This window comes from Eretmochelys imbricata, chromosome 17 (assembly GCF_965152235.1).
Source record: "Eretmochelys imbricata isolate rEreImb1 chromosome 17, rEreImb1.hap1, whole genome shotgun sequence".
Classification (NCBI taxonomy): domain Eukaryota; kingdom Metazoa; phylum Chordata; order Testudines; family Cheloniidae; genus Eretmochelys; species Eretmochelys imbricata.
Genome location: NC_135588.1, coordinates 17,234,908 through 17,261,959, shown reverse-complemented (window position 1 = coordinate 17,261,959; position 27,052 = coordinate 17,234,908). Strand labels below are relative to the sequence as shown.

Genomic DNA, 27,052 nt, shown 5'->3' with positions numbered 1-27,052 from the left:
TATATTGTAGATCTTCGCAATATCAAATACAGATTTATCATAGAATCATAGAATATCAGAGTTGGAAGGGACCTCTGGAGGTAATCTAGTCCAACCCCCTGCCCAGAGCAGGACCAATCCCAACTAAATCATCCCAGCTAGGGCTTTGTCAAGCCTGACCTTAAAAACTTCTAAGGAAGGGGATTCCACCACCTCCCTAGGTAACGCATTCCAGTGTTTCACCACCCTCCTAGGGAAAAAGTTTTTCCTAATATCCAACCTAAATCTCCTCCACTGCAACTTGAGACCATTACTCCTTGTTCTGTCATCTGCTATCACTGAGAATAGTCTAGATCCATCCTCTTTGGTTCCACCTTTCAGGTAGTTAAAAGCAGCTATCAAATCCCCCCTCATTCTTCTCTTCCGTAGACTAAACAATCCCAGTTCCCTCAGCCTCTCCTCATAAGTCATGTGTTCCAAACCCCTAATCATTTTTGTTGCCCTTCGCTGGACTCTCTCCAATTTCTCCACATCCTTCTTGTAGCCTTCTTCTCCACATCCTTTTGGAGCCCAAAACTGGACGCAGTACTCCAGATGAGGCCTCACCAATGTCGAATAGAGGGCAACGATCACGTCCCTCGATCTGCTGGCAATGCCCCTACTTATATACCCCAAAATGCCATTGGCCTTTTTGGCAACAAGGGCACACTGTTGACTCATATCCAGCTTCTCGTCCACTGTCACCCCTAAGTCCTTCTCTGCAGAACTGCTGCCTAGCCATTCGGTCCCTAATCTGTAGCGGTGCATGGGATTCTTCTGTCCTAAGTGCAGGAATCTGCACTTGTCCTTGTTGAACCTCATCGGATTTCTTTTGGCCCAATCCTCCAATTTGTCTAGGTTCCTCTGTATCCTATCCCTACCCTCCAGCATATCTACCACTCCTCCCAGTTTAGTGTCATCCGCAAACTTGCTGAGGGTGCAATCTACACCATCCTCCAGATCATTATCCATTTGTAGAAGCCAGTAAGTATTAAATAAGCTGTTTTTTAAAAGAAATTAATGTTTTAAATATATGTTTCCTGTAAGTGAAGATTAGTGATGCCCATAAATACCTGAGCTTCTCCATGGATCCATGTTGGGCCTGCATTTTAGATTCAAGATTTCCTGCATTTTAGTTGCATCCCAATATACGGTTAATTGACACTTGCTACCTAGTTATATATTCACTTAACTTCTCTTTTGCTACTAGAGTCATGCTGTCCATTTTGGCAAAACAGATTCACCATTCTTTGGTATTACTGAAGTTATTCACATGGTTACATTGCAGTGAGGTGGTCAGTGTACATGTTTATAGTTGTATATTAGGTCAAATCTCTCTTGTATGAGATAAGGAATTCATAGCATTCCAATAAAGCCATAATTTGTTCTCCTGATCGAAAATCTAGTTCTTCTAAATCTTCAAGAGAAGCTGCAGAGAAGAAAGCTAAGTTCTTGCTGATATCTTGCCTATTCTTTTTAACACAATAAAACAGATTAATCTCAGGAGCTTTAACAACAATCTTAAATTCGGACCTTCTAAATTATTTGAATCACTAAGTCTTGTTTCAGAGTAGCAGCCATGTTAGTCTGTATTCGCAAAAAGAAAAGGAGTACTTGTGGCACCTTAGAGACTAACCAATTTATTTGAGCATAAGCTTTCGTGAGCTGTAGCGCACATGCATCCGATGAAGTGAGCTGTAGCTCACGAAAGCTTATGCCCAAATAAACTGGTTAGTCTCTAAGGTGCCACAAGTATTGCTTTTCTTTTTACCAAGTCTTGTGATATCAAATTTTCTTTTCTTCCCCTCCCCCTTTTTCTTTCTTTTTTTTTTTTTAAAAAGAGAGCACACACCAAACATGGCAAGATGATCATGTCTGTATCCACTGCTTTCGAACTCTGCTCTTCCAATCTCAAACGCTTGCTGGGTTGCCATTTCTGGGCCAGTGTTCGGATCCTTTCATCTGTTGTAATTACATCTCCATCAAACCTTAAAAGTGACAAATTTTGCAGTCAGTCAATAAACTTTAAAAAAAAAAAAAAAAAAGATATATTTGCATGTAAAGCTTCCCTGACTTGCATTTAGAAAGCTCTTATCCAAGTACTGCCTTACTCTTTTGTGAGGTCAGATCAAATAACATTCTCGTTTGATCTTATTAACTGAAAAATACGTTCATGTCTTCCAACTTGATTTGGTAAGAAGCAGATGGTACCAGAAGCTGCTCTGAGTGCCAGTAAGTCTATGCACATCACTCTTCCTCAGTTAGGAGGACATTTGAGAAATACTGGTATCTTGCTGACTTTCCATCCATAAAAGCAGTTTCTTCTACAGAGATATACTGTGCATGTGAGTAAAGCTATCCAAAGGAACATACAACATACTTCAAAAATGTTAGCTTCTGTCCTCACATCTACAGTTCCAAATGTAACAGGAGTCAATTTTCCAATTACATTTTAGGAAACACTACAAAGCAGTTCCATATCCTTTTCTTTACAGCAGTTTCTGCTTAGCTTCCCTGTTAACTGAGTAAAAGTTACCTTTCACATTCAATGACTTTTTCTGCTGGATTCAATAGTTCACTTACCTCTTTTGAACTTCCAGGAAGAAAGAATCTGTTCTTTTCATCTGCAGCTCATACATGGCACGAAGAATATGCAATGGTGCATTGAGTGCGTCATGCGTCATCTGAAATAAAACTGAGGTAAGGTTAGGCGAGGAAAGATGAATTTCAATTGGGGTTATCTACACACACATTTTTCCTGTTCAGCACATGAATAAAGGACTTATGAATTTCATAATCTCTACAGCAATAATTTACTAAAAACATTAGAAATATTTATTATTGCAGTCCAAGCATAAAATTATACTTAATTTAAGCAATAATACCAGAATCAGTTTACGAATAACTAAAAATTAAAAGTAAAATCTGTATTAAAGACCAACATATGGATACAATTTTGTGTAATCCAAATGAGGCACAATATCTTCAGAAATGGGAAAAACAGTTAGTCTAATAAGTACCAAGAAACATATTTTGGTTGCTTCATCCAAGCCCTCTAGAGGATCAAGTTTGCTCTGATCCAGATCAATGGGACTGATGGATGGGTCCACGTTCTGATCTCGGTCCCTTTCCTCTAGTTCTGTATCCTCACGTTCAGCCAGGGAGCTGATCTCCTTCTTTGAGGAGTACAGCATTATTGACAAAATCTGCATGGAGAAAGGCAACATATGGTATAACACCTGTAGGCAGTATTAGTGTAGCTGCAACTGGCACTTGTAAGAACATTATAAACACCGGGACTACGTTTATTAACGCATGCTTTTCTAAAGAGGAACAGCACTTAAACAGCATTTCCCATTCCATAAGTGCTTTACGTTTTACAGGCTTCTATGAAGACGTCTCAAATAATTAACCATACATTTAAAAAAAACAGAGAAAAAACATTAATTCTTAAACAAGTTTGAGTATATTAATATTCAAGCACTCCAAGATGGGAACATAATAGAGTTAGCTGTAATCATCATCTACAGGCAAAATGGTGTTTTTTAGCCACCAGTTCCTTTCCTGAAAAAAAATAAGTTAGATATTTGGCTCCAGTATGCCCAGTAACATTAACTACTCATTATTAGGAAGAGCAGCAGGGTAACACATCACCTTGGTCTTGCCAATTTAGATCAACTGTAAGCATCAAGGCCAGTACAGACACCATGAGAAAAACCTCACAGAGCTTTGTCTGTTGCCATAACATAGAAAAGCACACTGCCAATTCTCCCTGCAATAACAGATGTTCAAAAGAAGCAAGTGTCCAAGTGTATGTTGGATCTCCCACCAGTTACACTATTGTAATGATTCATGTGTATCTGCTTAAGTACTGTGTACAGCATCAGTATCGAATAGGTCTCTTGGAGATCTACGGATACGATTTTTGAAGTTAAAAGCTGGGATTTTCAAAAGGGCTAAAAGGAATTGGAAAAAAAAATTGCATGGAGACTTTGGCTCCGACCCCCAATAAGCCCCTTCAAAAATCTCAGATTATATCAGTTCAACACTAGCAGTACTCAAAAGGCATTCTCCATCATGTTCTGGGAACAAAATGGTAAATATATTTAATACGTAAACAATAATGCTTCAAAAGTTTAACGTGCGGTGAAAATGCGATGCCTTGAGCTTTTATGCCAATGGCTACACTGACTGTCACAAAATGTTATTATTCTCTTACTTCCAAGTCTCTGAGAAGCCATGTCTTACTGAAACCAGTTCCTTTGCTGCACTTCTTCACCAGCAGCTTAAGTAAGCCCGACTGAAGAAAGGCTGCTTGGATTTCCTCAAAACTATGAGTCTGTCAAAGAGAGAGAAAAGTTACCGTGAGAGCTGCCTGAAAATACACAATTCTAACTGAGCAGGACCTTCTTTATGAGAAAAATAATTTTTATTTTTTTTAAATTCCAGCAAAACTATAGAGTTTCTCACTACTCAAGTCTTTAACAGTACTCGCAATGAGATGTGTAATACCACTACTACCTCGTTGTTGTTAGAGTAAAACTAATTGTACTCCGCACAACAAAAAAGGCCAGATGAACTCAAATGCATAATTTTTTCCTCAGAGTTTTGAGAATTCCCCCACCCATATTTCCTCCACTCTGACCAAAATCTACCATTATGGTCCAGCATCTTCACAGTCAGCCTTATCACAGAGGAAAATTGATCAAACACATGTCAACAATATTCCTTAATCTACTCTTTTGAGCTACGCTCTCAGACTCTTTATGCAGAGGATGCAAGGGGCCAAGTCTGAAAAATGACCTTGGCTATTACAAGAACCCCTCAAGGATCAGGTCCCCATGACATGAGGTGCTGCATACATAGGATGGCCCCTGACCCAGACAGCTCACAGTCTTCACTCCAAACTTTTATGTAGCTAGTAAGACATTTAAAAAAAAAAAAATCACCTTAAGTGTTCTGTACAATCCTTTCAGAGCAAGAGACAAGACCCAGGTGGCTTCCACTGCCTCTGCATAGCTACTGTCCATGCTGGTCTGCAAAAGGTGGCTGGTTATAAAAGCAAAATGCTGGAGATACTGTCTCAGCTGGGTTTGGGATTCAGTGCTCTCTTGTTCACATTTCTGAGCCAACTGGTAGTCTTTTACTAGAAGAAAAAAAACCTGTCATGTTGGAATTTTCCTCTAGGCTCAGTTTATTATACTTATCATTTGTATTAATGTAGCGTCTGGGAGACCCAGTCATGGACCAGGGTCCAATTGTGCCAGGCTGCACAAACACAGAACCTGCCCCCAAAGAATTTATAATCTAAAGTATAAAACAAAAGGCAACATGTGGCCAGACACACAGACCAGCAAGAGAGTACAAGGGAGACAATACAGATCAGTAGGATACGCCGCGGTCTAAGCACACTAGCAGCCTAACTGTTAAGTTTTTTATAGGAATCACAGCAAAAGAGATGCTGGCAAGTCCTCTCCTAACACTAAGCATTAAGTTAAAACTAGACAAGTATATTCAAGTCAATAATTAAAGTGGGAATTAAATTCCAATAAAGCAGAATCACATTTAAAACTGGTGACATGAATTCCTTCATGAGGGCATACAGTTTTGCTACAGCTACACATTTTCCTCATTTTTGTTGGAGCGTATTGATAAAAATGTTCTCTTCCCTTTTAGTACAGAATAAAAATGCTTGGATAGTGAGCTGTCTTCTTACCACTTCCTTTGTACTGAATATAATCGCAAGTATAGTTAAAAATAGCACATACTTCTGTTTAGCACTAGACAGAGAGTCAGTGGGCACAGAAGTACAAGTGTTATCTCACGGAACAGACAAAATGAGGGAAAACTAATGACCCAAAACTGATCTGGTGAATTAAATTATTATGTCCTCCTTTCACTATTCCTGCTAATGCCTGATCCATTTTTGACTCAACCAATGAGAAAACAAGAGAGTCCACACCTATATGTCTGAACCTTCCTGATTATCAAAGTGAAGCTTCTTAACTAGATAATCCTTCGCTTTCCACCTACTTTTAAGTACTACAATAATTTCAATGTTGCTGGCATGCATAATAGTATTTGTTTTATTAGTTTCAAAATCTTAGTGCACTGGTAGAGTTATGTGTTGCCACTAAACACTATATGCTAAGACTGAAAAGATCAACTTTCATAATTTGTTTTGTTTACTATGCAATTTCTATTTGGGCTTTACCTTGTGATTTTTCTGAACAAGGTAAAATTAAATTTTAAAAAGTCTTTATTTTGGATTTTGCTTGCAATACAACTACAGTATGCAGAGTGTCCAGTACAAACAAAAGACACCCTTTAAAGCATATTTAAAGGTTACACTAGCAAGCCCATTCTACTGCCATGCCCCAGAATGCATCATTCTAAGATGTCAGAGATAACACATCCTCCCTAGACTACAGATCAGCACATCTGGTACATAACAATCATTTTTGCATTGAATGTAGCATGACTGTCAAAGTTTCTTGTTTAGTCTTATTTCATAACTTCCAGGGGAGATTTCACAGACTTGAAATTGTGTAGTATTAAAAAAGTAGGGTTTATCTGACTACATAGCCTCATTCTTTGCAATGGGACAGGAAAAACCTGGTTGGGTCACAGCTAACACTGGTCCCTTTACTGACAATTAGCATATTTCATAGGGCCTTTCTCCCCCGCCCCCCAGACTCCATCTGCTAGTAGGTGCTCATGTCATATTTACTGTCAGAATGGCCATTAAGATATTTGAAGATTCATTTCTGGGCAGCAGAGTGAACTGACCAGCATATATTTATGCTGTGCATGCTCCTTTGGGTGGCGGGGTTAAGTATATGCCGGAGGAGTAAGTATTTTTAAATTTGCAATTAATTAAAACCTTTTAAACACTCGCAAATAAAGGACAAGACAGCAGCAATGACCAAATAAACAACTGTCATGTTAACTTCAGATACAAGGACTGTTTTGTGAAGTCTCTGCAACAACAATAGGAAGTGTCATATTCTGAGTACATTTATAAAAGCAAAAATTCTTGTACCAAGTGATGTTATATTAGTTTAGCAGAAACCTAAAAAATTTGTTCTGCTTTATGGGTGGAAATCAGATATATTTTCTAAAAGGAATCCAGCTCATAAAGCTCTGTATAAAATCATTTACTAAAACTTCAGGTTTTGGGTACTCATAAGAGATACTGTAAGGAAATATCACATGATTCTTAGATATAAGAATGTCAAGGAACCTGTTTTCCTTTTCCGGGTTTTGATGTCTACAACAACCGCCCTGTTTTTCTCAGTAAAGTGCTTTAGGATGATAACATTATGAGGCTCGTTGGCATTATCCATGTACACGGAGCGAGTTCCCATACACAGCACCTGCATTAGCAAAACAAAGGGAGACAAAGGACTTCAGTTACCAGTCTAACTTCGTATAATACTTATAACTTTTATTTTTTACATTATCTTATATATGTGGCTGCATTTTGGTTACAGTTAATACCATACTTATTATTTAAACAATTGTCCATTGCCAAATATGTGCTGGTATTTAGACATATGAAGTAGATTTTTGTAACAAAATACCTCAGGTGCATATTAACAACTTAATGGTACTCTGGTGATATATCAGAGATACCAATATTAAGAATAATGGCTTATTTTATACTGGTATAAAGCCCTTTTTTGATGTTCAATGTTATGCTATTCTGGATTTCAAGTTGCTGGTTACAAGTTGCCCACAATGAAATGTATCCAAGCAAAACCAGAGCTATGTAATTATATTGTTTTCCATTAGACAAAGACTACAACCAACTGTGCAAGAGACGAAGGATGAAGTCTCAGACATATCTCTGAGTTTTGTGGCTTTTGTCAATTTATGGCATGAAAGTGTAGTTTTTAGTGTTTAAAAGTAGAATTTGTAATTATCATAGCTCAAATCATTATGTATTGATCAGTATTCCAATTACCTCTGGAAATCCAACAAGTACCAATAAGGTGAAGATATTGGTGTGTTTTAACTGGAAGGGCAGCTGCTTAATACAATGGTCTGTGAAAGCTGCAATCACACTATGCCACTGTGCAGAGGAGTTCAAAGCTCGAAGAATATCCGCCATGGAGCATGCCCAGTCCAGACCTATGCGGCTGGAAAACAAGGTTCGACTGTATTAGGTGGTTTGACTACACACTGTTACACAACTATTTTCCCTCAAAACACAAAATCATTTCCAAACGTCAGAAGATCTTACTTTTTCATAGCATCGCTTGAGGATTTGAATTCAGATATATGAATGCTATTAATTCCACTCATCATTAAATCATTAAAAAAAAAAAAATCACATTGGCCTGCCATCTTAAATAGGATTGAAGGCCACAATGAATAAAAAAAGTTGATAGAAATTCAAGGCAACACATGGTCTCGCTAACTTTAGTTTAGGACTGGAAATTTTCTTTCCTTCCTTTGCTTCTCCTTGCAGATGAGTAAGACAGGCTTGGGAAATCTGTTTTAGAGATTTAATTTGCTGACTTAATATTTTGATATAATTGGATGCCAAAATAGCTTCACATAATACAAAGGATTGTGTATTTCCTTGATTCATGAATCTCTTTATAAGACCAGTAGATTCTCTGTGTATTCTATCTTTATATCTGCATGCTTTTCTAATTGGTTTATTAACCTGTCCAATTCCTCTTCCCAAATAAAAACAACCTAGAGTGAAGAATAATACTTAACACAGTATTTAACAAAGCATGCTATTAACCTTCACTCTTCAAGAGAGTGTTCTACTTCCACTTAAGGTACTGAAGACTGTACCTTCAAAGCAACTTTATTATCTCTCCCTGAATGCAAGACTTCTTTCTACCTTTCTAGACTCCTCTACAAAGACAGCTCCCTCTATCCTTCACTATAGGCCTTGCCTCCCCATGTTGGTTCTTTCCAGCTTGACCTTTTGATATGACCTACCTTCTTCTGGACTGAGGTACATGTTGGAATTAGGAGGATAGGGAAACAGGTCACATCAAACGTTTAGGTAGTAGGACTGGCCCTTGCTCTTCTCTAAACCCCAAAATCCTACCTCTTCCACAACAGTGTCCTATATTAGCCTCTGAAAATTACCCATCTCCCAGTTGATAGCATCACGTGGCATGACCCTAAGAGATGTTGACTTCAATGGGAGCTATGGCTAATATGCACTTCACAGGACTGGGCTCAAGAATTAACCCAAATCAGGTTACACTCCTCCCCTCCTCCTGTTGAGCATATAAAATCAAGAATTCTCTTAAAGATTAACATTAAAAAAAGCACCTGTCTAAGCATACGGCTCCCAGACTGAACAAAAGATGAGTAGTCTTCCAGCCTTCTGGCACTGTAGACCCATCTCCTGCTGCAAACAGGCTGTGTTTGGCTGAAAGGACCTTTGTCACTGCAGCATCGACTTCTGCAGGCATAAGTCTCAGAATTAACTGGCCCAGAAGACCCAGGGTTAAATGATAGGTTTCATTTAAGTGGCCAGCATTGGAGATTACAACCTGAAACATCAGTGGGAGGATCTGTTCCAGGTTAATCAAAGACATTGTGCATCCCTATAAATAAGAAAGAAAAATCTCATTAGAACAGAAAATATAGCAAAGCCTTTAGTCATAGTTATACAGTATAATGAGGGTTCGAGTAACTTATTAGTTACTCAATGCTCAGAAACCTTCACCTTTTTGGCTGAACTTTTCCAGCCTTGTATCTACATAAAGGGGGAAAATGTGAGGGAAAATTATTCAACCACTTCTCAGCATGAGGAAGTAAACAAAAACACAATTTTTAAAAAAGTTTAAGAACTTCTGGCATGTAGAAAGTGAAGTCTGGCATGGAAATAGCTCTGGCTGAGAAGATACTTCCATTGCTAAAGAAAAAATTGCTTTTGATTTGAGAGATAAGCGCCCGTAAAAGTCATACTGGATACAGGATGAATACTGTAACGGTCATACTGGATACAGTGAATTTTTTCTAGCTAAGCTTACCAAGTGTGCACCCAGAAAAGAACTGAGACACAAATTAACTGCATAGTGATAAGCCTACTCATTGGTGCAAAATCAATAGGGACAACCAGAACTGAGGGAAAACAACTCCTGTGGCCCTTGCAAGATGTTTAGGGGATGGGGGAAGAGGGCCTGTGGCCTTTTCAAGCTGCTTTCAGTTATGTTTCTTTTATATTGGAAATACTTTTCCCACAAAATAGGATGGGGGGGGGACAAGGAGAGGAATTTACTCTGTGGTAAAACCTGGTGCATAAGCCCAGAGCAAAAATGTTAGTATCACATTTAGTTGGGCTGATTTAAAGTTAGACAACAAACAAATGTGAACTTTACCTGATGGTTGGTGGTTAATTAATAATGTAACTACATAATGTAATAAAACACTTCAACATCAGCATTTTGACATAAGCTAGCAAAAAGGAAGAACAAGAATAGCTCTTCCCTGCCCGCACCTTCCCAGCCTCTCCTTCTCCCATTACATCATTTGTTTCAGCTTGAATTTTCCCCATTTTTCTCATCAGTGTGTGTCACAAATCAACTAGTTTCCTGAGGGGTAGGGTAGAAGGGGTTGTACTTCATTCTTACAGATCTGAAAGGTGGTAACATAGCTGCCAGCAAGCCAAGAATCCTCTTCTGAGAGCATTCAGCAAAGACTTGCTCCTGGCTAGGCATTAGAGCCTTCTCTGCCTGCTTTTGGGATGAATCTTCTGAATTTTCAACATCTGTGTTTTAAATAAATATGAATTTAAAAACAGTAAAACTGTAGAACATAAGTGAAAATTTGACATTTAAAGTCTGAAATAGTAAGTATAAATAGACAAATATAAAGATGATGTGCTTGTCTACACAGTGCGTTAGTGCACACCAGCAGGCTGTCAATTCTAGACCACACTAGCATGAGGTACACCCTCCGTGGACCCTGCTGGCTTGCACTACAAGTTCCTTAGTGTGCGTTAATGTATAGTCTCATTTCAAACAATACTACATTAATGCATCTTTATAACAAACCCTACACCTAGTAAGCTGGCTCACATCATTTAAAGTCACATCATTCTGATTACCATCTTGTGTCTCCTCTTCCAACTTTATCAAACCTTATTTCAGAAGCTTGTGTGTCTCGGACTACTAGAATTAGAACCACTGCTGCGTATACAATATGAATGGGTGGAATCCCAGCTTTTAAATACTGCAAAAAACATTTAACTTCCAACTTCATGGGTTCTCAGAAATACTGACTGCTAAACCTATACCTGATTTGAAATGAGTGGGTGAGTATAGCTAGAAAAGACAGACTAAATCAAAAAGCTTTGCTTTTAAGGCATGGGTTGTGATGAAGCAGGATTTTTTTGGAAGTATTTTTATGTATCCTCTGTGTGCTTCAGTTTCCCCCTATACTGTGCACTGCTACCCAGTGTAGGAAATATGATTAAGACTGCTTTCAGGGCAGACCGAGAGACACAGGAGAGAGACAGATGTGTGTCTAACTATCTGAGTGGACTGAATGGGTCACTAAAAGGATTTACCAAGGCCAGCCCATATAAACGGAAAACCCTAGAAGACAATGGAAAGCCCCAATCACCAGAACATTTGACACCTAGCAACCAATAACCCAGAGGAAGGAGCTTTTCTCTGCCTTTCAGCAGCGTCTGTGAACTCCTTATGGCCCTGCCCAAAGAACAAAGCACAGAGATGACCTCCAGGAGACAAAGAGTTGGTTTCTGGAGGTGGCTGGCTGCTCTCCCCTGGAACTGACTCAGGAGGTCTGAGAGAGACAGAGCCTGACATGGAGTTCACTACAGCATGGCTAGTGAACTGCTTAGTATTGACCAGAATGCACTACGTTTCATCCTTTATTTCTCTAGGCTAACCCAAGGACTTCCAATACTGTGTTCCAGTTGACTAATAAATCCTACTCTGTTTTGAAAATGTAGCTTGGGTGCCACTGCAAATACTTGCCGAGGTGCATTCTTGAAGTGTACACAAATCTCTACAGGAGTCTACCTCAATGGGACTTGCTGGGCAGAGCTCACAGTATTGAAGCAGGAGTACCGGAGCTCAGAGACTTGAGTCGGGGAGGCAAGGAGACTGGGAGCCTACCCTGAAGGAAGAAGTGGGACTCCCTGGGGATCTGCCACACTGAAGAGGTTCCTCCAAGAGACACTGTTTAAAAGCTGGGGTGTAGCACTAAGCCTGTTAATCCATGATATGGTGGTCTCCCAACTTGTCATCTATGGGCAGACTTGATTCCACAATTGTCCCCATTTCCTTCTCACTGATGCGAAGATGTCAACAGCAATCCAAAAGGAGTGAGAAATGGGTTTGCAGAGATAAATGAAGTTACAGTACTGTTAAGTCATCTTTCTTTCTCTTTTGAGAATTGCCTCTACATATTTTCACCCTAGGAAACCCTTCATTTCTGGCTTAGGGAGGAAAAACTGACATTATGAGAACATTGGCTTGTAATTAGATTCTCCAGTCCCTTGTGAATACAGCCACACATGGATAATACTGTGCATGGGATCTTAAATCTTGTTTAAATATCATTAAAATTATGTCTGACAAATAACTTGTATTATACAAGGGTACTATTAAACCATTATTTCATTTTACTAACCACTATTTAGTTTTTTTAAAAATGTAAGCAGTACTTTCTATTATATACCTTAATCAATAAAGGCATCTCTATAAAACCTGCAATTTTATACGAAAAATTTAAAAAAAGACAAGATCATAGGCACAGCACAGCTTTTGACATACACTTTGAAGAGAACACAAAGGGAAGGAATGGACTTTAAAATAGTAGAAAAATGAAAACGAAGAACACAGAGAGGGGAAGGAAGAGAAAAAGATTTAAATCATCTCTGCAACTTAATACACGGCAAGCAGATAATGATTATATTGACTATATTCACTTGAGTAATGTAGAGAAATGGGTTTGAAATGCCAGGGAGAAATTTACTAAGCAAGAAAGCATGCTTAATCTTTGTAATGTATTAGATCCAATAGCACTATAATTGGTAATATACTTTACCGAAATCACATAACGTATGCAATTCAGGTTGATCTTTCAAACCTACTGCTAGCTGTGTGGCAATCTGTACAAATTGAAATCCAGGTAAAATGCTCTACGTATGGGTATTCCAAAGCAATAAGATGATCAGGTCTTGATGTAGTAGACTGTTTACTGAAACGGAATCTATTTACACATGTACAAGATAAGGATGGACACAAAAATACAGCTGTGTATATGTTTGGAGTATGTGTATGTTGGATGAAATGGGAAATCTCTTACCTGGAAGATGTGAAGATATGCTATCATCTACAGAATTAAGAGTCAGTGTCTCTGAATCCTGGCTCAAAACATCTTTCTTTGATAAAGGAGCACTAGGAGGATTGCTTTGGCTATCTTGTTTTTCTATAGAAGACTGAATTTCATCACAAACATCTCCTTTCCCCTAAAAATAAAACAAAAATATACAAACCAAGAGACTGAAGAATTTAATTCACCGAGTTAAAGCCACAGAAAGAAACTGAGTCAATAAATTTTCACTTGACAAAAAAAGTTATTTTAAATTATAAAAACCCTTCATTGATATATTTCATGCTATGTTCAGGCCTTAAGATTCCATATACAAAATGAAAATTACACTTTTTCCTATGTTATATGTAATATTACATCCACAAACAAGTTTCTCTTACGTGAGAAACTATTTGGCCTATGAAATCAAATTGTAACAGAATTGGAAGCCCTGGGGAGGGGCACTACATCCCTGAAAACTAATTTAGGCACCCACGGCCCATTCAGAGGGAAAATGTTGTTTTGTCTTTCTCACACACAGCTTTCGGAATCAAAGTCAACTTTAGAAATGTGAGGTGACCCAGCAATGCAGGTATAACGTGCCAGTTCACTTACTGTACCCCAGATCACTGGAGCAAAGAATGGAAATATTTATCACTGTTGAGGATCATACAAGAATGGGCATCAACTGAACTGTACTTTGGAATTTCGTAAAGCAGTACTTACATTGCAATATACAAAAGAGCCTGTCCTTGGCTTTTTATTCATTCTGTTGGCTGCTTTATCACCAGCATGGCCCTCTATAGCGCCACCTTTTGGAGGGCTCACAGAAGTGGTCTCATTCCCTGAGAAAGATTCACCTTCTGGCAACATGCAGAGGAGAGCTAAAGCTTTCAAACCTGAGGGGAAAAGATTACAAACATCTATTTAAGGATTGAATACTAAGACATGTGGCGTTTCACAACCAAAATTTGGTAGCTGCTAGCAAGAGACTCAGATTTTGATGAAGTGAGCTGTAGTTCACGAAGCTTATGCTCAAATAAATTTGTTAGTCTCTAAGGTGCCACAAGTACTCCTTTTCTTTTTGCGGATACAGATTAACACGGCTGCTACTCTGATTCCAGGATTGTAACCCTGAAGTGGCCAGAACCAGCTACAAGCACAGTTGAGAGCTTAGAATATCACCAGGTTCACTCATCACTGGTACTCACAGTCTGTTACCATCCAATTTAGGTTCTCAGCCATTTCCGGCTTTTTTACACTTTATAAATTAGACCTGCATGACAGAACAAGCTTTTTCCAACTTTTAAAGAAAACCTTTAACTTTCAAAACACATTTTACATAGAGCTGTATTCTGCCATCCTATGTCACACGGAATAGAATCTTACTCTGCGAGAAAGTCTCAGTGAAGTCAATGGGACTGTTTCTGCAGCACCTTATTCCACATCATGAATAAGATTAAAACTATCTGGCCAACAGTGAAGGTCAAGAAACACTTTTAACCATGTCGTTTTTTTTCTTCCTCAGGGCCCCTGTAAACAAGATAACTGCTTCCACATCTAGGGACAGTGTGTCGTCTTAAACTGAAAATTTATGAGAAGTTGTCCCAGTATATTACTCTAATTTTCTTAAGTCTTCTGTTTTTCCATCACATGTTCCATTATCACTGAGAATATTGTTACTCTAATAATAGGACTTCTAAATGGTCAGTTATAAAACATTCTCTGTACTATTAGTGAAATGTAGCTTCCCTCTGATATTACGCTAGGCTTTTCTTTCCTTGGAAAACTGCAAAGTGATTAATCAGAGGCTTTGCACCAGGGTCACTCTAACAACTATTGTGTTTCAATAAAGAGAGGATTTGGGTCACCTTTTCCATGCTGTGCTTTCATCAGGCAGTCTCCAATGAGCTGTATACATTGATGTTGCAGAACTCTAGCATGACTGAGAATCTGCGAATCAAGTTTCTCTCCTACTTCATCCCCACTTGCCAAGTCTGCACAGTAGAGAGTCAAGGCAGCAAACAGTAGCCAAGAATAGTTGTGGATATAAGGCTGGATGAGTCTCTGTCGGTCACTGATTCGAATGGTCACCATCGGATATATTGTGATGCTGTGCGTGGGAAGGTGACTGAAAGAAAAGTGTTTACAGTTTAGAACTTAAGTTTAAATGCAAGTTTTCTTTCTGAAAAAGGAAGAATAGAAAGCATGTTTCAAACTTCCAAACTGCAGATCCTTACAAGGCTCAAAGGAGCACTGATGATTTACACTAGTTGAAGATCTGCCCCTAGAACTCCAGCTCTGCAAATCAAGTTTATGTGAACAACATTGGTAGCAAACTTGGAGTAGTGGAGGTAATAAGAAAGTAAATATTCATATGTGTAAGGAGGGTCTTTCATGCTCACCAACTCTATCTCAATATTCTCATACTTCTGGGCAGTGAACACTTATAACTAAAAGGTGTGAAAGATTTATAACCAAGCTACTATGAAGGTTGGGGTAGGATTTAGAGCTGAAAACTTTTGCTGAACATTTGCTAATTTTCTCCTAAGGATGGTAATTAGATGTTCTGGAGTCAGACACAGGCTCCCAAGGAGTGACATTAGAGCGACTGTCTGTAGGAGGTGTTAATTACTGTTGTTCTTGCCTACAAGCTGGTGAGTATGGAATCGTAGACCAATACCTGTCCGAGTATTTCTTTGCAGAATAACACCCATAGCAAAGATCAAAGTCATCACACACATTGCAGTTCATCCGGCGACCTATAATAACCCCTTGGCAATGATCACAGGCATATTCCATGTTAACCATTTCATGGTCATCCTCATGACCTTTAGGTTTAACGCCACCTATGCAGAATTAAAAAAATAAAAAAGTTTGCATCTGCAATGACCTTTAGGTACAGTATCTGTATCTTCCTATTCTTTTCATAACGTAATGCCAGTATATGCTTATGTCATTTTTCTGTTCTTTTATGGTTATTGATTAGAGGAGTACGTATGACTAGAGAACTCTAAACCTCTAAGTAGAGAGCTTGATCTACAAGCAGCATTAGATACTCAATGGTAGTCAACACCTAATTTGTAAGTTCTGGACACCAAAGTTCTGCTAGCAGTTCGCTGAAAAAAGAGTCTCTAGGAGTTGTGAAGGTATGTCCAAATTGCAGCCAGTGATCAGATATGCCATATTAGAGAAACTTATTTTACTATATAAATTAACCTTACCATAGGATCTACAGTATATTGTGCTTTATGAACTGAATGATCAATGTCATTCACAACACTTATATTCTCTCTTTTCCAGCTCACCATGATCCTTTTGTAGGATATTGCAATATGACTAGTTCGAGTACAACCCATTGAATTAACTCCAAAAGAAATCCACACTAATCAAATATGGTTACATTTTTGTTTGGGAGACAAAAAAATCAAAGATAAAAGGAAGGAGAAAAGACAAAGGAGAAATTTTATGTTCAGAATTCCATGCCAAATTCAAGTTCAGATGACACTGGCAACTTGCAAGTTTGAATCTTACAAGCACTTGTGAATTCAAAGTCACTTCTCTAGTTGTACTTATGTTAGCGTGTCCATTAAAAAGCACATGATTCAGATATATATTGAAAATGTAGGCAGGTGACATTCAGATTAGAAAACACAGGAAAAACTAGAAGTGTTAAGATCTTGGGAAGTTTCCAAAAGAAAAATCTTTCCCTTCACTCATTTCATAGAAAGCTTTCTAATGTACGATCTGGAAAGACACTGTTTTGGCTCCAGAAGTATTTTCTGACAAGATCCTTACCTAGGAAACAAGTTTTACATAGATCCATGTCATTGCACTGCAAACAACGGTAGCGATGCCAGGGTGCAATCTCATCACAACCATCACATGATATGTCCACATTCAATAGGTCACAGTAACGAGCAACAAACATGTGCATCTGAAACAATAAATGGACACAAAACTTACATGTTGAATCTTCCTTGGTTTTGAGAAAGCCCTTTCTAAACACAAAGCAGAATGTTCCCTTCTGCAAGAAAGTATGATGAGATATCTACATGTGCATTTCCAAGGAGATTTTCCAAGGCACAAAGGGGAGTTTGGTGCCCAACTCCCAGAAAACCAGTGGGAGCTCCTAGTCTCTTTCTTTGTGCCTTTGAAAAAAAATCTCCTATTTAACCCCTTCCTCAAACAAGCAAGGAGCATGAAAAAATAAAAAACAAATCATGAGGTCACCTTTCTCTGCTTCTCTGGATCAGCTTGGGCTATCTTTTCATACCAGGTCTCAAACATTACATCCTGACATTCATCCATCCACTCGGAGTTTTGCTTGTAGTCTGCAATTTCATCTTCTTCACTCCACTGACTAAAAAAAGCTCAAAATTAAAGTTTGAATGCAAACAGGCTTCCTAATAATGCACTTTGGGATAGTTTATTTTAAAAACTAAAATTCAGACACAATGTGCTAATAAAACAAGACCATGTATTTCACCTAAAAATTAAAACACCGCCACAATATTCCAGAGACCTTTCCCCCACACAAAGGAGGTTGTTGGTTTTTTTGTTTTGTTTAAAACAAACAAACAAACAAACAAAGTGTGCACACACTGGGGAGAACGCACATCACCTGGGAAATCCAAGCTCATAGAACTGCTGTTGGGTAACTATGACAGAATATAGGCATATGAAGATTATTTCCTTATAGAACAAACAAGCCACGGGCAAAAGGGTAAGGTTAAATTGAACGCACTCTGGGAGACATGCAGATGTGATGCTCCCGGCCAGAGGAGTAAGATGATGACTATCTTGCTGGTAACTTGCCAGTAGCATGACACTGCTTGGCAATAGTCAGTTTAAAAACAACTTTCTGCTAGTGCAGAAATTACTACTCTTCACATCTCTGTAAAGTTTTCAAAAGCACTTAAGACAATGCGACTTAGGAGCCTAAATGATTTTGAAGCTTTTGAAAAATGGGACATAGGTGCTTTTGAAAATTTTTCCTCACCTGTCTTCAGCATCTTCACTACTTGTTTCAAAGTTCAGAGTTCATTCTTGCCAAAAACTGTACAAAAACTTAGTTCTATATAAAAATGATAGTCTTACTGACTTACCAAATCACACTGTCATGAACACTTATGTTTTCTTGTGACATAGTCATAAGGAGAAGTGGTAACTGTATATCAACAAAAAAGGAAAGATCACTTGGTTCCCAGCTCATATCCAAGAGGTGAAGGAGGGATGTCTGCACGCAGGATAAGGCAGGGAGCAATGATCTAAACAAATTGGAAAAACCATGACAGCTTTAATCTGAAGTTGAAACAGTATGATTTTGGGGGAAAAGAATAAAGGATTTATGACTAAAGCCTTAAATAATAAGTTATTGTGTGTTAAATTAAATGAACAGTAGAACCTTACTTTACTAACCCACAAGCTTTCAAAATTCCAATAGTTCTCGTCAAAAAGTTGATTGTCTCACTGTGCAGTTTTAACAGCAGTGTGTGCTGTGGTGCTGTCTCCTGTCACTAATGCTTTGTTGTTCTTGCCAAATATGCTACAGTACATTTACTATTACCGATACTTCAAAGTGTATACTAAGAGGCAAAAGTTACATTACATACATCAAAATAAACGAACAAAGTGATCCAGTACTGTTGAATTTTATCCTTGTCCTTTTTAATTAGCAAAATTAAGTAAAAAGTGATTTTCTGCATTACAGTAGCACCAAAAGGCCCCAATAATAATTACAGCTAAGGCTAAGATTTTGTCACACATATTTTAAGTAAAAATCAGGGACAGGTCACGAGCAATAAGGAAAAACTCACGGAAGCCTGTGACCTATCTGTGACTTTTACTAAAAATATGCATGACAAAATGGGGAGCTATAGGCTCCCCACACCACCCAGGGGGGTTCCCGCGGAGGCCCGGAGCTCAGTCCCTGCAGTTCCCAGCTACCAGGGGTGGCGGGGGACCCTATAGCTCCCAAGCGCTGCAGGGCTCAAGTCAGAAAGATCTCTGGAAGTCATGGACCCGTGACCTCCGTGACAAAATCGTACCCTAATTAGAGCTACATACAAACAGAGGAATTTACACTCTTCTTTGATGCAAGACAATAAAAGTAACTAATAATAGGAGGGAAGGTGTGAGGGAGGACAAAGGTAACAAAAATAACATTCCATGTTATATAGGTAGGCTATTTTCTGTACCTGTCATTAATGCTGTTAAATCCCTTCACGGCATTGACCAAAAAGAGAACAAGCTGATAGTAGGACTCTCGAATTTCTTTGTGCAGTTCAGCACCACAACCTTCCAAGTGTCCAAAATAACTAAAAGTTAAAAAGTCAGTTTAGCAGATGTAGAATCCACCACTTTACTTCACATAGCACGCTTTGTTCAAATACAAGTAGCAATTTAATAAAAACCATCATGAATAAAGAGGACTTTAGCTCAGTTTTAAAAACCACAAAACAGATGATGCGCTATTCCAAAAAAAGAGTTAGAAGTGAGGTGCAAAACAGGACACCAAATGCAGATTGTTCCTATGGAACTGTCAAAAGTATCAAGATGACTCATAACATTTGGCCACTGGGGCCTGAAAAGCCCAACTCAAATAAATTTAAAAAAGCAAGAAAGCAGCTAACAATTCTTACACTCTATAATGAGAACTCATTTGGGCAGCAAGTCACAGGCAATCAGCTTCAGAATCTATGTAGACTAACATTATAACCACCATCTTTTAAGAGTTATGTTGAACACCTATCAGTCATATTTAAAATAAATGTATCTTTTCAAATCCCAACGTTCATGGCGAAGCAACTGTATGACTAAAAAATGTGCCTTACTTGACTCCTCGAGAGTTGGTAAAATACTAGTCACAGGACATTGCCAGAGGAAGCTAGTTCCATAACAAAGTATCTAACTGCAGATTAGCTAATACATTAATTTATGGAGAAAAGTCACAAAAGGGAAAAGAACTCTCCCAAACAAGTATTGCTGACAGAGCAACTAAAATTAATCTAACCCAGCTAGCCGAGCTCCAGCTTAAATTCTTATAGAAGGAATAAGATAACTGATCCTATTTAGGCAACAGTTTAAACTGAAATAATAAACAAAGCTGAAGAGTGTGAATGTCTGAAGACTAGTCTAGTCTCATTTTCTGTGTTTTCGGTCATCCAGTTAGATAACTGGGAACATTTTAATAGCTATATGCTGCGGGTAAGCTGCTGACCCCTGTTGGTATAAATAGGAATACCGCAACTAATTCTCCAAGTACCACGATGAAAATGTAAACGATCAAAATGCACCATAGGAAGTGTGCACACAAACTTAAATATTGATCTCAGCACAAAATATGCACTTGCTCTTGTATCTGTATTCACAAGAGCGTCACTTCTCATATTCTTTTCACCCTGGGTAATCAGTATTGAGTCAGGGCGTGCAGACATGTTATACAGAATAGTGTTAGCTCCAATTTTCTAAGAAAGATACTTACTTTGTAAAATCTTTCTGGCAGGCCAGAAGTTCCAAGAGAAAGAGTACACAGGGTGGATGGAAACAGTGAGGCTGCCCAAGAGATTCTAAACACTGGCGGATTGTCTTCAGCACTTCTAGGATACTTTGGGCTTGAGCTTTTCTCAAAACAAGGACCTTTAAAATACTAGGAAAAACACAAACTCCCAATGACGACTTCAAAACACCCGTTCTTCAGTACCTCATAATGCAATCAACACTTGAGAAGTTAAACAAGTTTGATGAGTTGGCACCTAAATTAACTGTACTGTATATTGCCTTGAACACCTTGGTAATAATAATGGGTTATTTACAAATATTTTACCCAAAGTCGCAGGGTGGGTGGCAGAGCCAGGAACAGAACCCAGGATTCCCAACTCCCTGTTCCAACCTCTAAACCTTTGGCTGGTTCTGGAAGAATGTCCTCCAGTTAAAATTTGCATATTGGCCCTTTGAAGATCCCTTCTCTAACTGTTCTAGATCTGTTATCCAAGACCCACTAACTCAGCTAGGCAGTTGTGATTTCCAGAAGCAGTTCTTTCCCCATTCAACCACAGACAGGACACAACAACACCACCTCACAAGCAGATTTGATGAAGCAGGGCAAACTACAGCATAGGGACAGTAAGGGAATGTAATCACTATTCATAATCCTGAAATTCTATGTGAGTTAAATGAGTCAGATTAAATATTCTTTGGGAGCCTAAAGTAGGTTGTGAGCCATAAGTTTGATGCTTTGATATCAAAATATAATGGACTGTTTTTCAAGAACCTGAAATTAGAGAAATATTACTAAAGTAAGATAAAAATATGCTTTATCCCATCACCTGAAACCTTTGAAATCTCTCAACCTTAAATATAACGGACTGCAAATTTTCAAGTTTGCTCACCTTTCATGAGAAAGTGATTGATCCTTAATAAAGTCTAATATATTTTTCAGTACAGGATATTTCTCCTTCACAGTGGGCACTGATTTAGGCTCTTCTATTGATCTAAAAGATAACAGCCTTAGTCTTCCACGGCTGAACTGAGATTTGCGAGTTGGAGTGGAGGGAGGAGATGCTGTGTCCTCTTGCTGTGAAACTGTATTTTCAAGGAGCTTACTTTGAGATTCAGAGGCTACTTCGGATTGGGGTGGGTCTGGCACTTGCTTAATCTTTGTGTCAGAGTCTACCACTCGACCCCTTTCTGCAGAAGCAGGATGAGTTACTCCATTCGAAGACAATGAGTTTGCTGCTTGAAAATCTGCTTCTACGATAGAACTAGTCCTTTGACGTTTACCGTCGTGGTACTGTTCGACATCCTCTACTTCTGAAGCAACCCAGTTATCAGAAGCAAGATCTTTTGCCTTTGCTCTCACAGGCAAAAATTTTAACAACAATAAGCTCTTCTGAATACAGTGTTTTGCTGCAGCATAAAAATTGAGGGGAAAAAGGCAAGTTAGTAGAATCACCATATCACATATTGTGTAATACCTTTCTTATGTAATTTAAGTAAAAATTGGCTCTTAATTTTTTATCTTCTGGCCAGAAAGTCCTGAAAGTATGGTTTCCTGCCCCTTGATAGTGAGTCTGGATCACCCAACATCAAGTGCCTATTCAAAATATTCACACCAACTATACAAAGCAGCGACATGTGAAGTGTCATTACAAAAAAGTTTTTAAAATGACAGTTCAATCATCAGTCAGACGATCCAGTGCACTGGTTGTTTTCTCATTCTTTAGGAAAAATCTCTGGAGACAGTGCACATTAAATCAGCTAATTTATCCCGGTCCACAAAGTTTTAAACATAAGATAGCCTAAATTGCTAATTAATTTCCTTGCGCACAGAAAAAATTAGAAGAGCTACATAAGAAAGTTAGGCTAAGCCATCAGGAAAGACACTTACCAAGGATTTCTGGGTTCACTTCACTTATTTCTACATTCTGTTTCTCTGCTGTATCATTTCCTTTACCCATCAGGAACTTCTGCTTCATTTCTAACTGTAGACAGGATATTAATTAAATTAATTAAAGACGTGAAATCCTGCCTATCCAGATGGCATGGCAGCACAAAGACTGCACCACAATTAGAGAATCTCATTAGTCCACTCCTGAGATTCTTAAGACATGCTAAGTCTCCAATACAGGACTAGTCCTTTATGGTCTAGCACAGGGGCTGGCAGCCTTTCAGAAGTGGTGCGCCGTGTCTTCATTTATTCACTCTAATTAAAATGTATTACTGGCACGCGAAACCTTAAATGTTTTTAGAAGGTCTCTTTCTATAAGTCTGTAATATATAACTAAACTATTGTTGTATGTAAAGTAAGTAAGGTTTTTAAAATGTTTAAGAAGATTCATTTAAAATTAAATTAAAATGCAGAGCCCCCCGGACTGGTGGCCAGGACCCGGGCAGTGAGAGTGCCACTGAAAATCTGCTTGCGCCCCGCCTTTGGCACGCGTGCCAAAGGTTGCCTACCCTTGGTCTAGAATGTCTTGCTGGTCAGCCTGTGGCACAACCCAGTGAAATCCACTGAAAAGCTTGACTCTTTCAAGCCAAAAGAAAGCTAAGCTGATGATCCCAGTTCTTTCAGACATGTCGTGCACAAGCGTTAAATCAGGTAAAAGTAAGTGTGTGTGTGTGTGTTCTCTTTTCAGTGAAGAGATCTGATCCCTGTGCATATCTTCAACCACAGCTGGTGATTTAAATGACAAAAAACCCACAATTATTTTACTACTCTTTCCTCTCCTCCGTTTAGCACAGTAGAGCCAAAATAACTATGTGAGGGAGATATTTCTTTCTGGCTGATTCATAAGCTCTGGAATAGGCTTCCAGGGGTGATTGTGAACTCCCTGTCATTGTAGGTTTTTAAGAACAGGTTAGACAAATACCTGTCAATATCATAGAAATGTAGGGCTGTCATTATGGAAACTCTGCCTCAGCACAACAGGCTGAACCTGATAACTTCTCGAGGTGCATTCCAGCCCTCCATTTCTAGGATACTATAATCAAAAATTCCAATTGCCAGTCAAAATTCTACCCCTGCACCTTCATTGAAAAGCCTAGGGAAGAGCTTGGCTTGCAGAATCTTTAAAGACTGGTAATGATGCATGACATGAAAGGCCTAAAAGCTGGACTATTAAAGCCAAAATTGACTGCAGGGCTGGCAGTCAGGAAAAATATGTTTTTACTTTTAAGATGAACAAATCTGATCTGCAATCATTGAGAGAAAATAAAAACAGACCCCTCCCCACAACAAAACCATTTTTAAAAGGCATTTCAAGTTACAGTGACACAGACTCTGCACTGGGACACAGGAGCAAAAATATATGTGAAAGAAGAAAACCCAAATAGAAATAATCATCCTGAATAACCTTACCATCCATATTCTAATCCCATCAGCCAGAGAATATACTTGTGCAAACTCTTCATTCAGAGGCATCTTGCCTCCACTGATGACTGTGAAAACAAAAAGAAAGAGGAAAGTCCTTTTATTCACTGCTTCAGTTTCACATCACTTAAGGATTTAAAATAAAATAAGATACCTGCAAAAGGCTGTGATAGACCCTATCAACTACCTCTTAAGGCGATGCCGGGCAGGTTTTGTTCCCTGTTGTTCTTACAGATATACTATAAAGGCTGGTAATGCATTAAAACCATCTATTGTACCCTGACTGCAGACCTATTTGCAAAGTTGAATAATGAATGAGTATGTACAGTTACGGTCAATACATATGGGTCCTGCAAATGTACAGGCAGGACAAACAGAGGCTATTCCTAGGACTTCAATGGGAGTTGCATGTGCTCAGTACCCCTCAGAATCAGGCCCTGAGAGTCCAAATAGCACATTTTTATTCAACAGATGAGAACTTACTTCAGATAGCATGTTGTGACATAGAAGTAATGTATTGCACATTAGAAGAAAAGTTGGCAACCCTACTCTCTGGAAAGGTACAAGTTGAAATACCGAGAGCCAACTGCATGAGTTAGGAGCAGAATATTAACTTAAAAACCACAGTGGGTTGCAAGCTCACTTTCCATAGCGTGACAATATTTAGCGGATTAATATGCATTTCCTCCCCAAACAGTATTGTTAAAATATAAATACTTTGTTCCTTGCTGTTTAGGAAACATTTAACGAGAGCTGAAAATGGCTGAATTAGAGAGTTGTGTTCTAGTGGCACAACTGGTGGGAAGATAGATACCTTTGAGTTACAATCCCCGTGCAAAAACCAATGTCCCTGTGGACTTGGTTAAATCACAACATCTCTGGCTTAGAATCACAGAATATGAGGGTTGGAAGCGACCTCAGGAGGTCATCGAGTCCAACTCCCTGCTCAAAGCAGGACCTAATCCTCAACCAAATCATCCCAGCCAGGGCTTTGTCAAGCCTGACCTTAGGAGGGAGATTCCACCACCTCCCCAGGTAATCCATTCCAGTGCTTCACCACCCTGCTAGTGAAAAAGTTTTTCCTAATATTCAACCTCAATCTCTCCCACTGCAACTAGAGACCATTACTCCTTGTTCTATGAAAAGACTTAGTTTACTCATGTTTAAAACAAGGATAACCTTATTTGCCTATCCTACTCAGAGGATTTGTGATGATTAGCTAACCTTTGTAAAGAGCTGTGATGATGAAAAACACTAACAAAGCATTATAATCTTATTACAGTCTATTGTGGCAAGGTCTGCCTAGTTGGTGAGTGCAGCACTGTAATATCTTCTTTGTACAGGATGAAACCTCTAACCTTCTGAATATTTATGAAACTAAATTCATTTTTCAAGTTTTACAACTGAATTATAATAGGATTTCTTACAAAGTATCAGCCTTCATTATTGATATATTCACTAATAGAAGAGTTACCATATTTTTGTAGCTTCCCGTATAAATCTGGAGTGAGATACACCAAAGCAGCAAATGTGGCGTTCACAGCTTGATCAACAGTGGAACCAGCAACTATATCTGTCTTTGGGGCCTGTTTTTTACATGCCTGTATAAGTCCTTTGAAAAGCTCAGAATTTTGCCCACAAAAATCCTGGGAAGGATCTGATTTTGCAAAGTCGAGAAGAAAGTTACGGCAGTCATCTGCATGAGAGTTCTTCATCTAGAAAGAGTATTTAAGCATTTACTTAATATTGGTTTAAAAACGCTCACATCTCATTTATATATTTGAACAACCCGCACCTCAGAAAGACATTACAGTCAAAATGACAATATAAAGGGTACAGAACAAAAATTTCTCTTCTTTGACAATTCATGAGATGACAGCCTCATGACAAAGCCCATGAGATGGCAGCCTCAGCCTAGCAGTGTACAGTTAGGGATGTGTCAGCTCATTAAGCCTGAACAAAACCACTCTCATGCATAGTGTTTTCCTACCCATAAAACAGAAACAGTGGCCTAAATACCTCTTTTTTATTTTGGTGCACTTGTCTGGGTTCATTTGCTTCCAAAGTCGCCTCAGGACACATCTGATGCCTGAAGACAGGTTTCCATAAAGGAGAATTAAGAACTGATGTCACTTTTGAAGGAGGCAACTCTGCTTCACTACCTAGCTCTGCAAAAACAGCAAGACAGATGTGGATTTATGTTCAATACTAAATATTTTTGTTCAATTTTATATGATAGCAAAAATGCACAATTTTAAAAACCTGCCACAAAAGGGAAAAAAAAGGAAATGGCATGTTGAACAAAAAAGTCTTAGATTAACAGTTACTCATCATGTTTAGTGCCACATACGCAACAGACATCACACCGCTCCTGCACCGTCTTACTGCTGGCATTAATGCAGATTAACCAATGCAATGCTACAGCATGTTACTATTGTAAAAGGCCCTACATTTAAACATCTATACTGTACTCATGACCACAGTATCGAACTACTCATTAAAAAAGGTTCTCAAAGCACTTTACAAGCTACAGACACAGGGTTATTACTTCATCCATCACTGACTTGCCATAAGCCCTAGCATGCAACAAAATGCATTAAAACATATACATTGAGGTACAGATTTTCAAAAATAGAAACCCTAAACGTAAGTTCCCAAACTGAAAGCTAGGCCTCTGCCTGACTTTCTGGAGTCCTGACAACTTAAAAGCTCCTGTTGACCTCAATGAGAACTACAGGATGCTCAGCACTTTTGAAAAATAAAGCACATGTCTAAATACAGACATGGGTTCCTATCTTTGGGCTCCATTTTTTGAAAATCTTAATTCATATATGAAAC

The 27,052-nt window shown here is 38.6% G+C and overlaps 1 protein-coding gene across 3 annotated transcripts in view; it reads right to left on the bottom strand.

The window, feature by feature from the left end:
* ZZEF1 (zinc finger ZZ-type and EF-hand domain containing 1) overlaps nt 1-27,052 on the bottom strand; it is an 82,089-nt gene that overhangs the window by 15,839 nt on the left and 39,198 nt on the right. For all 3 annotated transcript variants that reach the window (XM_077837006.1, XM_077837007.1, XM_077837008.1), the window contains exons 25-47: nt 26,234-26,382; nt 25,689-25,929; nt 24,203-24,282; nt 22,733-22,826; nt 21,735-22,251; nt 20,828-20,992; nt 19,542-19,661; nt 18,450-18,611; nt 17,575-17,704; nt 17,140-17,278; nt 16,025-16,190; nt 15,213-15,472; nt 14,068-14,240; nt 13,336-13,498; nt 10,629-10,765; nt 9,322-9,599; nt 7,985-8,159; nt 7,262-7,394; nt 4,968-5,164; nt 4,238-4,357; nt 3,039-3,224; nt 2,602-2,702; nt 1,871-2,006 (exon numbers count right to left, since the gene is read on the bottom strand). In XM_077837006.1, coding sequence (XP_077693132.1) covers nt 1,871-2,006; nt 2,602-2,702; nt 3,039-3,224; nt 4,238-4,357; nt 4,968-5,164; nt 7,262-7,394; nt 7,985-8,159; nt 9,322-9,599; nt 10,629-10,765; nt 13,336-13,498; nt 14,068-14,240; nt 15,213-15,472; nt 16,025-16,190; nt 17,140-17,278; nt 17,575-17,704; nt 18,450-18,611; nt 19,542-19,661; nt 20,828-20,992; nt 21,735-22,251; nt 22,733-22,826; nt 24,203-24,282; nt 25,689-25,929; nt 26,234-26,382 — 4,022 coding nt within the window. The remainder of the gene's footprint in view (nt 1-1,870; nt 2,007-2,601; nt 2,703-3,038; nt 3,225-4,237; nt 4,358-4,967; nt 5,165-7,261; nt 7,395-7,984; nt 8,160-9,321; nt 9,600-10,628; nt 10,766-13,335; nt 13,499-14,067; nt 14,241-15,212; nt 15,473-16,024; nt 16,191-17,139; nt 17,279-17,574; nt 17,705-18,449; nt 18,612-19,541; nt 19,662-20,827; nt 20,993-21,734; nt 22,252-22,732; nt 22,827-24,202; nt 24,283-25,688; nt 25,930-26,233; nt 26,383-27,052) is intronic.